This window comes from Dasypus novemcinctus, chromosome 8 (genome assembly GCF_030445035.2).
Source record: "Dasypus novemcinctus isolate mDasNov1 chromosome 8, mDasNov1.1.hap2, whole genome shotgun sequence".
NCBI classification, from domain to species: Eukaryota; Metazoa; Chordata; class Mammalia; order Cingulata; family Dasypodidae; genus Dasypus; species Dasypus novemcinctus.
In genome coordinates this window covers 126,288,416-126,302,766 of record NC_080680.1, presented here as the reverse complement: position 1 = coordinate 126,302,766, position 14,351 = coordinate 126,288,416, and the positions used below count along the sequence as shown (strand labels likewise).

The following is a 14,351-nucleotide window of genomic DNA, read 5'->3' as shown; positions in this document are numbered from 1 at the left end:
GACGCTCGCCCACTTCCCCGGGCCGTGCCAAGCCCACGTCCGGCCATGCCCCCTCCTGGAGTGCGTGCTCAGTAATGACGGCGGTCACCGCTGTCCTTGTCACTCGGCCCTCTCTCCGCAGTGCTCCGTCTCCTGTGGGAACGGCATCCGGCGCCGGCATGACACCTGCCTTGGGCCCCAGGTGCCCGTGCCGGCCGGCTTCTGCCAGCACCTGCCCAAGCCAGCGACGGTGCAAGGCTGCTGGGCCGGGCCCTGTGGACGGCAGGGGACGGCCAGCCCGGCGCCCCCGGTGGAAGCCGCTACTTCAGGCTGGACCACAGCTGCCACCCCTGGTGCTTCCCCAGCTCGTCCCCTGCCTCGGGACCGCCCGCTCTCTCCAGGCCCCCCGCCTCAGGGACCGTCCCCCAGGCTCCAGGAGAGCCCGGCAGAGCCCAGTTACGTGCTGTCCCCCTTTCCGTCAGGTGCTGCTGCAGTGGGGAGGGCAGGACATAACCTCTGGGCTGGGGACGGCCAGGACCTGCTCCGGGGCTGGGAGGGGTCTCTGGTGTCCTCCCGTGGCCTCAGCACTTCCAGCATCTGGCCCCAGGGCTGGGGGCGGAAGCCGGGCTCCTCCTCGCCCGGCAGAGCACACCCGGCCCGTTACTGTTTTCAAGGTAAAGTGACTTGCTGAGGTTCCAGGGTCAGGATTTGAACCCAGGCCTATGTGCTTCAGGGTCCTGCGGCTGCCCTCACAGAGCCCCTCAACCTGGGGGCCAAGGGCAGCAGAAATTTACCATCTCCCAGTTCTGGAGGCCGGAAGTCCAAAATCAAGCTGTTGCCGGGGCCGTGCTCCCTCGGAAGTTTCCGGGGCGCCTCCTCTCCTGCCTCTCCCAGCCGCTGCTGGTCCTCGGCCCGTGGACGCGCCCGCAGGCCCCGCCTTCCCCTGCGCGGACCTTCCCCCTGCCCGCGTGCCTGCTTTCCTTCCTGGTTAGGCCCCCAGTTAGTGTGGACCCACCCGAACTAATTCCGTCTGCAAAGACCCTACATCCAATGAAGCCACGTTCCGAGGGTCTGGGTGGACGTGGGTTTTGGGGGGACACTGTTCAGGCCAGTCCAGGCGCTGATGCCCGTGAGTTGCTAAACTCACTAGCCACGCTGCTCCCTCTCCCCGGAGCCTCCGGAAGCAGCTCTGGGCCTTGGGCGGGAGGCTCTAACCTCTCATCTGATGTCGCGGCCCCCTCCCAGAAGCTCCGCTCACCTGTGCCTCCTGCCCCCCCAAGCTCCGCTCACCTGTGCCTCCTGCCCCCCAAAGCTCCACTCACCTGTGCCTCCTGCCCCCCAAAGCTCCGCTCACCTGTGCCTCCTGCTCCCCAAAGCTCTGCTCACCTGTGCCTCCTGCCCCCTCTCCCCCCTGAAGCTCCACTCACCTGTGCCTCCTTCCCCCCAAGCTCCGCTCACCTGTGCCTCCTGCCCCCCCAAGCTATGTTCACCTGTGTCTCCTGCTCCCCTCTCCCCCCCAAGCTCTGTTCACCTGTGTCTCCTGCTCCCCTCTCCCCCCCAAGCTCTGCTCACCTGTGCCTCCTGCCGCCCTCTCCCCCTGACACTCCGCTCACCTGTGCCTCCTGCCCCCCCAAGCTCTGCTCACCTGTGTCTCCTGCTCCCCTCTCCCCCACAAGCTCTGCTCACCTGTGCCTCCTACCCCCTGTCCCCCACAAGCTCCGCTCACCTGTGCCTCCTGCCCCCTCCAGGTGCCTGTGGAAGGCAGTTCCTGGAGCCAGCAGGAACCATCGACACGCGGGACGCAGGCCCCGCTGACTGCGCAGTGGCCGTCGGGCGGCCCCTGGGCTAGGTGGAGACCCCTCAGGTCCTCGAGAGCTGCCCCAACTGCAGCGCCGGTACGTCTAGGGCCGCGGACGGCATCGCTGCTAAGGGGGCCGCCAGGGGCCAGCACGCCCCCGTGCGCCCGCTCCCGGCAGGACGCCCCGTGCATTCTCACCTGGAGTTGCCGGCGCATCTCGGGGCTGGGGTGCGATCATGCCCGTTTTACAGACGAGGAGACCGATGCTGGGGTCACGTAGTCAGTAAGCGGGAGAGTCGGCGCCGTCCGACCCCCGAGCCGCCACGCTACACCCCCTACCCCGGCGTGTGGGACCCTCAGGGCGCTGCCTCCCCCCAGGGGACCTGCTGCAGCTGGGGGGCTGGCCCCCGGGAGGAGGGACTGCAGGAAGCTGGCGGGCAGGACGTTCAGCCCCCGCAGCAGCACGCGGGTGGTGAGGCAGCACCCCGGGGGCCGGTGCGTGCTGCCGAGGAAACGCCCGCCCCCAGCCCTTCCCCCGAGGTACCTCCCGCTGGGCTGCCGAGCCGTGGGCTAGCGGGGGGCTGCAGGAACTGGGGCGGCGGGGCCCCCTGAGCGCCCCGAGCCCGGGGACCCTGGAGCTCCGCGGGTGGGGGTGGGCCGCCCCACAACCTCGTCCCGGCACTGGGGTCCATTAAGGCACCTGGCCAGGAGTGGGGATGAGCTGGGCAGAGAGCCCCTGCTGCCGGGAGCCGCGTCCCCCGGCCCTGCCTTCTCCACTCCCCTGGCAGAGCTGGACACGTGTGTGCACGCTTGCAGACACAGGCACGCCTCGGTGGAGGGTGGTGTCCCCGGGAGCCCTGCCTTGCCCACGGCCCTGTGGGGCTCCTGCTCCCGTCGCCCCCTCCCACCAGCCCCTGCTGGCAGTGTCAGGCTTCCCCAGCTGCTTCCAGAGGTTTCTCGGCTCACCCAGGCCTCAGCTCCACAAGAGGGGGCAGCCCCTGCGCAGACTTGGCACCTGGTTGCCCCTGCCCTAGCCGCTGCCTCCTCCTCCGCATCGGCCCGTCCTGGGGGTGCTGGTGCCTGAGGGCTGCTCCCCCCTCGCTGCTCCCTTCTTTCCACCTCCCCGTGCAGCCTGGGGGGAACCCAGCTCTGCACAGCCGGGAGGTGGTGGAGGTGGGGAGCCCCGACCCCACTGCGCCCAGGATGTGAGCTCAGTGGTCTGTCTGGGCCCTTGTGTCCCCAAGGGGGCCCGCCCACAGCCCCCCCTGCTGTCCCCTGCAGACTGTGACACGCAGCTCTTTGGCCCCCGAGGTGAAATCGTGAGCCCCTTACTAAGTCTGGATGGGAGGGACACTGGGGCTGCTGGGCCTTCATCAACGTGGCTCACCATCCACGCCCTGGCCACGGGCAGGGCTCAGGGACTCGGGGACCCAGGCCAGTTACGTGGCGGTGAGGCGCGAGGACAGGGTGGGGACGCCTTTGCTATGACTTGGGACTGGGTGGACCTCAAGGTCAGAAGTGAAAGTGTGGCAGGAAGAGTTCCCTCCACTTACTCGCTCAGCTCGGGGTGACTGAGGGCCGGCGCAGGGACAAAGCCGGTGCAGGGACGAGGCAGAGCCTTCCCTTATGCTGCCCGCCACCTACCCAGGGTCAAGTGCAATTGCAGACCCTGGGGCAGCCGTTTCAGGAAGAGTGGGAGTTCCCCCCCAAGGGTGTTTCAGATTTCATTTTTTCAAAAAATTTCTCTCCCCTTTCCACCCCCCCACCTGCCCCGGTTGTCTGTTCTCTGTGTCTATTTGCTGCGTCGTCTTCTTTGTCTGCTTCTGTTGTCAGCGGCACGGGAATCTGTGTCAGCTCTCCGTGTGGGCGGCGCCATTCCTGGGCAGGCTGCACTTTCTTTCGCGCTGGGCGGCTCTCCTTACGGGGCGCACTCCTTGTGCATGGGGCTCCCCTACGCGGGGGACACCCCTGCGTGGCAGGGCACTCCTTGCATGCATCAGCACTGCACATGGGCCAGCTCCACACGGGTCGAGGAGGCCCGGGGTTTGAGCCGTGGTCCTCCCGTGTGGTAGGCGGACGCCCTAACCACTGGGCCAAGTCCGCTTCCCTAGATTTCATTTTTATCGTGGGATATTTAGACAATGTGCTATTCCCCATCTTGACCACGTTCAAGTACAAGAGCCAGTGACATTAGTTAGTCACCGGGTCGTGCCCCCATCACCTCCGCCCATCCCCCAGGCGTCCCCATCTCCCCCCAGTCTGCTCCCGTCACCCTGAGATTTTGTGTGCTCTGGGAGGCCTCTGGGATCGGGTGCACATCGTGAGCACGCGGGCTGCGTGGCCGTGGGAGGCGATGCCACTTCTCCGCGCCTGAGTGTCTTGGGTGGGAGGTTGGTGCCCTGGGTGGGGCCCTGGCGAGGATTAAACGGGCCCCGCGTGCATGACGCGGACGTAGTAAGGGTGGTAAATGCCAGCTACTCCCCGTTCCTGGCTGCTTCCTCCCAGGTCCGGGACAGCCACGGCCTGAGGACCACGACTTCCCACGGGCAGCAGGCGCCCTCCTGGGAGGCAGAGGGCAGCCAGGCCGAGGCGGTGTTCAGCCAGGGCCCCGCCCCTGAGACGCGCGCCAGCCTGCGGGGCCTGAACTGGAGCCTCCCGTCCCTGTGCAGGGAGAGGGGGCGACCGGCCAGGCCCTGCCCTAGCTCCCTCGGCAGGCACGTCCCTGCCAGGCCCCCGCGGACCCCAGCGCACCCCGGTTTTGGAAAGAAGATCTGCAGCCGGCAAAGGAAGAAAACTGGCTTCTGCTGAAGGCGTCAGGTGCCCGCCGAGCCTGGAGGGCTGACCGCTGCTCTGCTTCCCAGTCCTAGCTCCCGCCAGTCTTGCCATCTCCTTCGGGGCCTCCTCCCAACTTGCCTGGGGCTAGAAGGGGGACCCCCCGGGAATTAAGGCCCCAGACCATCCGGTAGCAATAAACAGACTGTACAGCCTGGGTGGCCTTTTCTTCACAAAACCTGCCCAAACCAGGTTTGAAAACCCACCCCAGCCAGGCGGGGGTTCCCGGCCCAGTGGGGGGCTCCAGACCCAGACACGCCCCTGGCCAGCCTTGCTGTCGACGCGGGAGGTCAGGTGAGGAGGTGGGCAGGCAGGAAGCGGCGGCAGGCAGGAAGCGGCCGCAGGCCTCTGCTCCAGTTAATAGACCGCGAAGCCCCGCCCCTCGGCTGCTGCTAGGTGGGTGCGCCTGACCGCTGGGGGTGGGGGGGGGCAGGGAGTTATTCCACCGCAGGCCCCGCACCCTATGCTAATGAACCGAGCACTCCTCCCGGTGACACTCCGAGCCCCGCCCCCTACGCTAAAGATCGCAGAGACCTCGCGGCGAGCCCCGCCCCTATGCTAATGACCACAGAGACTTCCCGGAGCGGCGGCGAACCCCGCCCCTTATGCTAATGACTACACAGACCTCTCGGTGTGCGGCGGCGAGCCCCGCCCCCTATGCTAATGACTACAGAGATCCCTCGGGCGCATTCGTCGTGGCACGGCGGGTTCCGCCCCCTATGCTAATGAGCGCTGCCTCTCCCAGAAGGCCGCGCGCCGGCCGCCGACGTGGGCCCGGCTCCCGAGCCTTTGTGAGGGTCGCGGGCGTTGCCGACGGCGGCGCCATGAGCGGCTCGGGCGGGGTGTCGGTGGCACCCGCCGGGTCCGCGCCGCCGGCGCAGGAGGAGGCCATGACGTGGTGGTATCGCTGGCTGTGTCGCCTGTCGGGGGTGCTGGGGGCCTTCTGTGAGTACCTGGCCTCCACGCATGCGCGCCCCGCCGAGCCCGCGGGCCGGGGGACTCCTCCTGGGTCCGGGGGTGGGGCGGGAGCCCCGGGGCCTCGGAGGAGAGCGGCCGGGCCTGAGCTCCTCGGGTCCCGGGGCCAGGCGGGCGGCTCGCGCGGACGGCCCCGACCCCCCGCACAGCCGCCTCCGTCGAGCAGGGGCCGCGGCAGCACCTGCCTGGACGGGCCCCCGGGAGCCTTGCCTCTTGCCTTGGGGCCGGCGGGGGGCGGCAGCGTCCGTCACCTTTGGGCGAAGGTGGTTTCTAAGTGGAGCAGGGGCGACTCTGACGGAGTCCGTGACCCCACGCGGCTGGCTCGGAGGTGGCAGGGCCAGGGGTGCCAGGGGACAGTGGTCTCCTCTCTGGATCCTCGCCGCACACCTGGAGGCCAGCGCTCTGGCTCCGCTGCCTCCCAGCGCCCCTCCTTGCACCCCGACCCCCATCCCGGACACACCCCCCAACCCCGAGCTTCTGACGCTGGGCTCTTTCAGATCCCGGCAGGGTACACAGGAAGGGGGACCTTCCAAAGGCGCAGCTAAACCCACGGCAGCGATCCTGCGTCTTCCTGTGTGCCCCCCGCGGTGGGACGTCCCGCAGTGGGCCGGGGCACAGATGGGTCTCAGACAAGGAACGGCTGTTGAGGGAGTGTGCAGGGTCCAAACAGTGCCTGCCTGGCCCAGGGGGCCGGGTGGCACGGACTCCAACCAGGCCTTCTCCAAAGAGGGGCACCTTCCCCACCCACCGTCTCTCCAGGTGGGGAGAGGGAGAGGGGCGGAGGGCGGAGCGTGCTGCCCTGGCTGAAGATGCTATCCAGAGGTGGCCTCGGGCTGGCCCTCCCCCAGCTCATAGAGAGGCCCCTGCGTCCCTGCCACTGACCTGTAGACGAGGTCAGGCTTTGAGGACAGCCCTCCCAAGGATGGTTCTCTGTTCCCCCAGCGCCATGACCTCCGGGGGTGGTGCTGGGGTCCAGGCAGCCTGGGGCTGCAGGAAGTGACCGTGTCAGTTCCACGGACCGCCCCCTGCCCCCACTGGGAGCCAGGGGCCCAATGCCCGGCCAGCCCTGGGGCCACGTCCAGCTCTGTGCTAGTCAGCCCGGGGTGCCTGCGCCCGCGCCCGGAGGTCACCGCGCTGCAAATGAAGCTTCAGGAGAAGCCGGTGGCTGCCCTGAAATATCACTGTTCCCTGCAGGTGGGGTAGGGGCATGACTGTGTGAATGCCAAGTGATGCGTCGCAGGCTGGAACGCAAAGCCCGCAGAGCTTTAGAGACCAGGCAGGAGTGGGCTGGGCCTCTGGGACGGGGCCGCCCTCCGCTGTGGCGAGGCCCCTTGGAGGGGTTGGGGAGGCCCTGCCCCTGGGTCCCTAAGAGGAGAGAGGATCGCCCGGGGTCGCCGTCACATGCACAGCACTCAGATGTCCACGCACATCCTCGCGCCCTTCCCTGGGGCCTCTGGCTGGAGCCTGTCTCGGGTGGAGACCTGGTGCTTCCGCGGGATTGGCAGTGGACAGGACAGGGCCGGGCGGAGCTGGCGGTGCTGAGCCCCCTGGCAGCCGAGGCCTGATGGGCAGGGGGGTCCAGGCCCCAGGGCGAGTGCCACCTTTGTGGTGGGTGGGAAGACTGTGGACTTAGATCCAGGGCAGGGGAGTTGATGCCCGTTGCAGCGTGGCTCGCTCTCGCCCTTTCCTGGTGGCCGGCTAGGGTTACATGGGAAAACAGGAGGAGAATTCCAGGCGGCGTCAGGGTATCGGGTGCACCGGAGCCGCTGCAAGTTTAATGAGCTGGTGGCAAATTGCTGCCTCGCAGGCCCAGCTCCCTGCGCTGCCCACCCGACCTGGCCTCGCCCCTGCCCAGCAGCCCGCTCCTTGGCACTGTCTCCGGTCCCGGGTCTGGGTCTGCCGTGGCCTTGGCGCTCTCAGCCCCTGGCCGGCTGCAGGCTGTGGGTAGAGGTGGCGGCCAGCGCCGCAGACCCTGGCCCCCAGGTGCAGGGGGCGAGGAGACCGGCCAAAGCGTCCACTCTTGGGGCATGCAAGGAGCCGTGCTCAGAGGCCAAGAGGCCCCCCCTCCCGTTCATGGCCCCTGGGTATTCCAGCAGCGGGGGGGCTGGGCTGTGGGGGGCCAGAAGAATGAAGAGGTCATTTGAGAGCGAGGACATGGGGGCTGAGCCGGGATCCCGGGCACACCTGGTCCAGGTTGCTGCCCCCAGAAGGCAGCCCTGGCCCGGCCCGCGTCGTGGCCACTGAGTCAGGTGGCTTCCTCTCCCCAGGGTGGGCTCATTACGGAGGGCTCTGCTTGCGCCCATGAGAGATATGGTCTGGTCGGGTCCTGTGCCAGGTGGGCGGCAGTACGGCCGGGCTTCGGAGTGGCCGAGCGGCTTGCCAGCGTTGTGGCACCGATGAGAGCCAGCCCAGCCCAGGGACGGGGCTCACAGGCCAGGGCACCGGGGGCCCAGGGCAGACCCTGTCGAGGCAGCGCTCGGAGCTGCCATCTCCACGCTGAGCCCCCGCCCCACCCGGGAGGGTGCAGCCGTGCCGCCTCACCCGTCCCTCAGGTGCTTGGTGTCCCGAGGGACCCCTGTCCTCCCGCTGCCACCTCCCCGGCTCGCTCCCTGCTGACTCCTGCCTGTCTCTCCCGCCCCCAGCCTGCGGGATCTCCGGCCTCTTCAGCTGTGTCACCGTCCACCCGCTCAACATCGCGGCCGGCGTGTGGATGATGTGAGTGCCGCTTGCCACCCTGTGCGTGGTGGAAGGGGCTCCTGGCATCACGCCCCCGACGCTCGCGTTTCCCATGATCGAGTCCAGAGCTGAGGCCACAAACGTGTCCCGGGCTCTTCCCTGAGGTCGCATGGGGCCCTTGAACCCGGGAGCTCAGAGCCAGGGCACAGGCAACTCAGGGCAGGGGCTGGCCCAGGGCCGAGTGGCCAGGGGGTGCCGGCAGCTGGCATGGGGCAGGGTGGTCAGCCAGGAACAGAGGCAGAGGCTGGGGCGGAGGGGCTGGAGAGCGGACCGCCTGCCTCCCAGGGGCCAGTGAGAGGGGGCTGTGCTGGGAGGGGCGCAGGCGCCCAGGCCCGGTGCTCTCGGGGGGCTGAGGGGCCAGGGAGGCCTCCTGCAGAGGGCACTGGCCTGGTCCCGAGGGCAGACCAGGCTGACACTGCCCGCGAAGGGGCTGGCTGCACGGCGAGTGGGAGCCTGGCGGGCCCAGGACGCTGGATGCCCGTGGGGGGCTCTCAGGCCGAGGGCCGGGGCCCAGAGCTGCACGGAGAGCCCTACCGTGGCGCAGGGCCGCTCTCACAGCCCCTGCCCCCTTTCTGCCAGATGGGGTCGTGCCGGCACTTTGCAGGTTAGAGGGCCTGCACGCCAGGCTCGGCAGCTGCCACCTCGCCCGGAGGCTTAGCTGCTCACAGTGCCAACGGGGCTGGACACAAAGGTCTCGGGCGGGTTGAGGCTGTCCGGCCCCCGTGCCCGGCGCAGGCTGGCCCCTGGCTCTCGCCTCTCCTGGAAGATGAGCCGCCGCTGGGGGGCACCTCTTTCCTGCCTCCGATGTCCTACCAGCTACAGTGCCCCGGGGCAGCCCGCTGCCAGGCCGCAGCAGCCTCATGGGGGTGCTTCCTGCCCCGGAAAAACAGGGAAGGAGGAAGGGAGGTTATGGGAGGTTACGACCTGGTTTTTCCCTGGGCCATACTGAAGCTGTTAGCTAATTTGTCCCCAGGGCCTCGGGGGCAGGGAGCAGGTGCCCTGGGGGGCCGGCCGGCTTCCCGGAGGAGGGGGCAGGCCTGGCAGCAGGGTCCTGGGGGAGTGGGGGAGGGAGCAGGGAGGGCAGGGGCTGGGTGAGCAGTCTGAGCGTCGGGTGGCGCGGGGGCGCGTCGGGTGGCACGGGGGCACGTCGGGTGGCGCGGGGGTGCCGGCTCTGCGTCCCCCCGCCCCGTCAGGGCCAGCCCCCGCCCTCCCGCCCTGCAGCATGAGCGCCTTCGTCCTGCTGCTGTGTGAGGTGCCCTTCTGCTGCCCGTTCGTGGAGTTCGCCAGCACGGTGGCAGAGAAGGCGGATCGGCTGCGCTCCTGGCAGAAGGCCATCTTCTACTGCGGGTGAGAGCCGCCGGGGCTCCCTGACTCGGCGCCCCGGCCCAGAGGGCGAGGGGTGGGGCTGGGGCACTCTGACGGCGGCGGCAAGGGGGGGCCGAGGCGCTAGACCCGGGAGCTCAGCCTCCGCCCGGGCGCACACGAACCGCGTGCTTCGCGGCGGTGCCCGCATGTGACCCAGGGCCCCCACGGGGATCGGGCCAGCAGCCCAGGTAGCTCCAGCGCCCCGCTCTGGGCAGCCTGCCAGGCGGGCAGGCAGTCCAGGTGGGCCGCGCAAAAGGGGAAGCAGCAAGCGGCTGAACAGGAAGTCCCGTGGCCTCCAGATAGGATTTTTCCCTATTTCTAACCGCAGTTCTTCACATCCGAGTCATCAGATTTAACTGCCTCGGGACTAGTTAACCGGGCGGCAGTTACTGATGTCTAGATTACCTTCAGGACAGGGCTCCCCCTCCCAGGCCTCCAGTACTGACCATTTGGAGCACAGACACGCACGCTCCACGGATCCAGAGCAGGCCTTCCCTGTGCTGAAATTGTAAAGGAGCACAGCATCACAAGGCCCTAAATACGCCTTGTCATTTGTTTACTTTTTATTTAAAAAATACGTTTTAAGCTCACCATAATGTAGATTCATTAAAAATAACTTGGTGGGGAGTGGATGTAGCTCAAGTGGTTGAGCACCTGCTTGCCATTTACCAGGTCCCAGGTTCCATCCCCGGCACCTCCGGAAATAACTATCTAACTTGGAAAATAGAAGGAAACTTGTTACCCCTCCCCAATAGCTGTAACCATTTTGACCTGTACCCTTCCCATCGTCTGTAGGCATTTTTAAAAACCTGTTTCTAACGTCACAATGACTGTTATTATCAAAATGAATCTATTTTTTCACTTAATGTAGTGATTTAAATTATTACAACAACTTCATAACCTCACTTTTAATTATAGTAATACTTATTCACCTGGTATATCATGGTTTTCTTAATTTCTAGACTGACATATATGTCAAGCTGTGAAGTGCCAAATCTTTCTCTGGGTTTTTGATTATTTCCTTAGGATACATTTCCAGGTTTGGAATTATTAGGTCAAAGGTTACTATCACTTAAAAAACGTCAGTGCGTGTGACAAAATTGCTTTCCCAAGAGGTCGTCCAATTTCCTCCCTGCTGTGTACCATTTTCACATATGTATTTGTTATCTCAGGTTAAGGATTTTTCCGTTTTTTACTATTTTTAAAATTGATTTATTTTTTATTTACTGGAATCTTGATGTCTTACCTAGCAACTTATGTGTTTTCTGTATTAAAGAGTTCATAAATCTTTGTTCTATTTCTAGCAAGTATTTTTTCCAGCTTGTTGTTTGCCCTTCATTTTGTTTAGGCTGTTGTAGGTTATATAGCTTTTCTGTTATAATTCTTTTTTTTTAATGTCAAAATTATGTAACTACAGTAAAACCTCTTGATCACATGTCCCAAAATAACGGAAATAACTCAGATGCAGTGCACCTGGAGGCACGTGGCCGTGGAGTCCGGCCCCCGCCTCGCCCTGCCTGCGCAAGGGGCCGCAGGCTGAAGCGCTCCTCTTGGTGTACCGCGCACATGCACGTGGCAGGGATTTCCAGCCAGCCCCAGGCTCTAGAACTGTCCCGTGGCTGCCCGGCCCGTGGACAGTGAGCTTGTGGCCGGGAGGCCCGGGGTTGGCGGGTCGCTCTTGGGACCTGACTTGCTCACTCTGGCCGCTTTTCCTGGCCGCCGACCAGCGCTCTGCCTCTGGCTGTGCCGTGGAGCCCCGCTCCGGGCCTGGGCCCCGGGCCCCCAGGCCTCCTGCAGCCGCCACCCCAACCCCGGGTGGGGCTGGATGCGCAGGCACGGCGCAGCCCTTCCGGGGGGCCTTGGCCCCGCGCAGCATTTGCAGACGAGTTTGGGGGTGCCGACAGACTTCCCCGGGTCTCTGCTGCCCTGGTTGCCTGAGAGGGGGCTGGAGGAATGGGGGACCCCGGAGGTGGCGTGGCCCGCTGCGGGTGGGCGTGGACCTTGATCTGCTGCTCCCCAGGATGGCCGTCGTCCCTGTCGTCATCAGCCTGACCCTGACCACGCTGCTGGGCAACGCCGTCACCTTTGCCACCGGGGCGCTGTACGGACTGGCCGCCCTGGGCAAGAAGTGCGTCCTGGGCCCAGCCGGGGAGGGGTCCGCGGCTCCTGCTCCGCGAGTTGGGGGGGAGGGCGGGGCCTCATCCCACCGTGGAAACTGAGGCACAGCGTCGTCCGGCGCTGGGAAGTGGGAGCAGGAGAGTCCACGGGACTTCCCGGGGCCCCCCGCTGTGCCCGCCACAGCCCGAGGCAGCGATGGCTCGTGGGAGCCCCTCCCCTTTTAGGGCCCCCCGGGTGTCCCCCGAGGCAGAGCCTCTGCCACCCCTCGGCGGGACGGACGCGGCCCTGCACCCGGCGGCAGGGGCCCTGCTGGGAAACCAGGGCGCTGTGGGCTGTGGGCCCGGGCGGGAGCGGGCGGTGTGGAGGGCTGTGTGGCACTGACGTGCTCTCTCCCCAGGGGCGGCGCTGGCTCCTACGCGCGGATCCAGCAGCAGAAGCCGCAGCTGGAGGAGGAGGCGCTGGACGCGGCGCTGTGAGGCCAGCCGGGCCCCCTCCCCACCCTCGCAGGCGCACCCCGCAGGGCCGGAGGCGGGGGGCCCGCGGCAGCTGGCCGAAGCTGCTCTGACCAGGCCTGGAAGCCCCTGCCCAGGAGGCCGCCCTGCCCGCGGGACCCCGGCGTCCACCGTGAGCCTCGGCGGCCCCGGCTGGAGAGCGTCCTGCAGGCGGGCCCTGCCTCTGCCCACCCTCGGCGGGCGCCCGTGCTTCCCCCAGCACAGACCCCCACCCGGAAGAGCGGCCCGGGGAGGTCAGCTCGCTGGGCCCTGCAGGGGCTGCTCGCTCCCCACCACCTGCTGCGGCCTTGGTGCTAAGTGGGAGAGCAGGCTCTCCCCCCCGGGGTGCCCACCCAGTCCTGGTGGGGTCCCACCCCCGTCCCAGCCTGAGCCCCCTCAGGGCTTCCTCCCCGGCTCCCCCAGGCCTTTCCTGCCTTTTGGGCACGAGGCAGACTCCAGAGCCCTCCCCGTGAGCCGCCCCTCAGCCCTGACGACCTGCGATCCGGGAGCATGGCCTGCGCGGGGGCTGGGGGCGGGCGTGGAGGGCTGACGGCGGGCCCAATCTCCCTCCCGCGGCCCCCACCCCCACCTGGGCCTGCTCGGACCGCGCAGAGTCTGGGGCCGGCTCCTGCAGCGCTGGCACGGCCCTGAGGACTGCCCCCGCTCGGGCCCTGTCCCAGAGGGGCCCCTCACCCGTGGGAGCCGAGCGGAGCTGGCCCCTCCGCGCCGAGGTCCGGAGCAGGTGTGCAGGGCACAGCCCAGCTCCCCTGGGGCCCGCCCTGGGCATCTGGCCCAGCAGCACCGCCCCCAGCCCTCTCGGGCCTGGGGCCCAGCCCGGGTGCTGGGGGCCCCGTGTGCGTGTCTTCTGAGTGCAGTGAATCATCCTTCTACCTCGGGGAGTAGCACGGGCCCCGCCCGCCCGCTGGCTCCTGCCCATCCAGGAAGTGGGACTCGGGCCACTGCTGCCCAGCCTGCCCTGCCCTGCCCTCCTCGCGTCAGGACCGGCAGAGAAGGCGGCGAGGAGGGCCTGGCCTGTGCCCGAGGTCCCAGCAGGACCATCATCCGGGGCCCCCTTCGCAGGGAAAGCCTGTCCAGACGGCAGAGGGGTCCTGGCTGCCGGCCGCCCCCCGCCCATGTCTGGACTTGCCGACTTTGTGTGACCCCCACCGCCACCCTGTTTGCTCTTGGACGCTGGGGGCAATAAAGCGAGGCTGTGGACTGCTGGCTGCTCCCTCCGCCGCCGCGTCGCCAGGGCCCGCCCGCGCCGCCCAGCAGGGCCGCGGGTCCAGAAACACGGCTATTCATCGGGGGCCTGCCAGGCTGCGCGCAGAGGCAGAGGCCGCTCGCCCAGTCACCCGGCGGGTGCAGGACAGGGCAGCGCCCCGCCTGGCTTCCCCACGGCCTCCTGCCCGCCTGGCCGGGGACACATCAGGGGCGGCCGTCAAGGACCCCCACCCGGGGCTGCACCCGTGGTCTCGGCTGGAGTGGAGCCCTGAGCCTCAGGTTTATTTTATAAATAGGAGGGACACAGTTTGCAGACGGGGCACCTGAGGGCCCCTGCTCCCAGAGGCCAGGGGGGTGCAGGAGGAAGGGGCTCGCTGGGGACCTGTGCCCTGGCCTCTGGGGTTCCCGAGGGTCCCCGCGGCTTCAGGACCCCTGTAGGGGCGGACCCTGCCCTCCTCCCACGCCGCAGGGCCCGGCCCGGCCTGCTGGTCGCACCCAGGGCGGCGTGACGACGGCCCCACGTGGAGCCCTTGTCCTCGCCTCCCCTGCCCTCACCACAGCCCTGGGGGCGCTGGGAGTGCCCCGAGCCTGGCCACGCTTCCCCCTGCGGGTCTTGGCCGACGTGTCACCCGCAGGCTGGGTGGCAGGGGTGCGGGCGGCGGGCGGCCCTCCTGGGGCCCGGCCTAGCGCGGGAAGGACGTCCGCCCCGAGCGGAAGAAGGCCTCGATCTGCTCCAGCGAGCGGCCCTTGGTCTCGGGGACGCAGCAGGCGGTGAAGGCCAGGTTCACCAGGCAGACGGCGGCGAAGAAGAGGAAGGGCACCTCGAGGCCCAG

The 14,351-nt window shown here is 67.5% G+C and overlaps 3 protein-coding genes across 4 annotated transcripts in view; 2 read left to right on the top strand and 1 right to left on the bottom strand.

Moving 5' to 3' along the window:
• ADAMTS13 (ADAM metallopeptidase with thrombospondin type 1 motif 13) overlaps window positions 1-4,578 on the top strand; it is a 29,573-nt gene extending 24,995 nt beyond the window's left edge. Inside the window, exons 24-26 of one of the 2 annotated variants that reach the window (XM_058302668.2) lie at window positions 122-434; window positions 1,728-1,874; window positions 4,447-4,578. In XM_058302668.2, the coding sequence (XP_058158651.1) occupies window positions 122-434; window positions 1,728-1,828 (414 nt within the window). In that variant the 3' untranslated portion in view covers window positions 1,829-1,874; window positions 4,447-4,578. Of the gene's footprint in view, window positions 1-121; window positions 435-1,727; window positions 1,875-4,282; window positions 4,421-4,446 lie in introns of those variants that run through there. The other variant, XM_058302667.2, reaches the window with a different exon arrangement.
• Window positions 4,579-5,205: 627 nt separating this feature from the next.
• Window positions 5,206-13,512, top strand: CACFD1 (calcium channel flower domain containing 1). The gene is made up of 5 exons (XM_058302666.2): window positions 5,206-5,554; window positions 8,227-8,299; window positions 9,542-9,667; window positions 11,706-11,813; window positions 12,201-13,512. The coding sequence occupies exons 1-5, from the start codon at window positions 5,215-5,217 to the stop codon at window positions 12,277-12,279; spliced, it is 726 nt and encodes a 241-aa protein (XP_058158649.2). The 5' UTR covers window positions 5,206-5,214; the 3' UTR covers window positions 12,280-13,512.
• The window catches only part of SLC2A6 (solute carrier family 2 member 6), a 7,110-nt gene continuing 5,449 nt past the window's right edge, over window positions 12,691-14,351 (bottom strand). Inside the window, exon 4 of the mRNA XM_058301380.2 lies at window positions 12,691-12,820. Coding sequence (XP_058157363.1) covers window positions 12,691-12,820 — 130 coding nt within the window. The remainder of the gene's footprint in view (window positions 12,821-14,351) is intronic.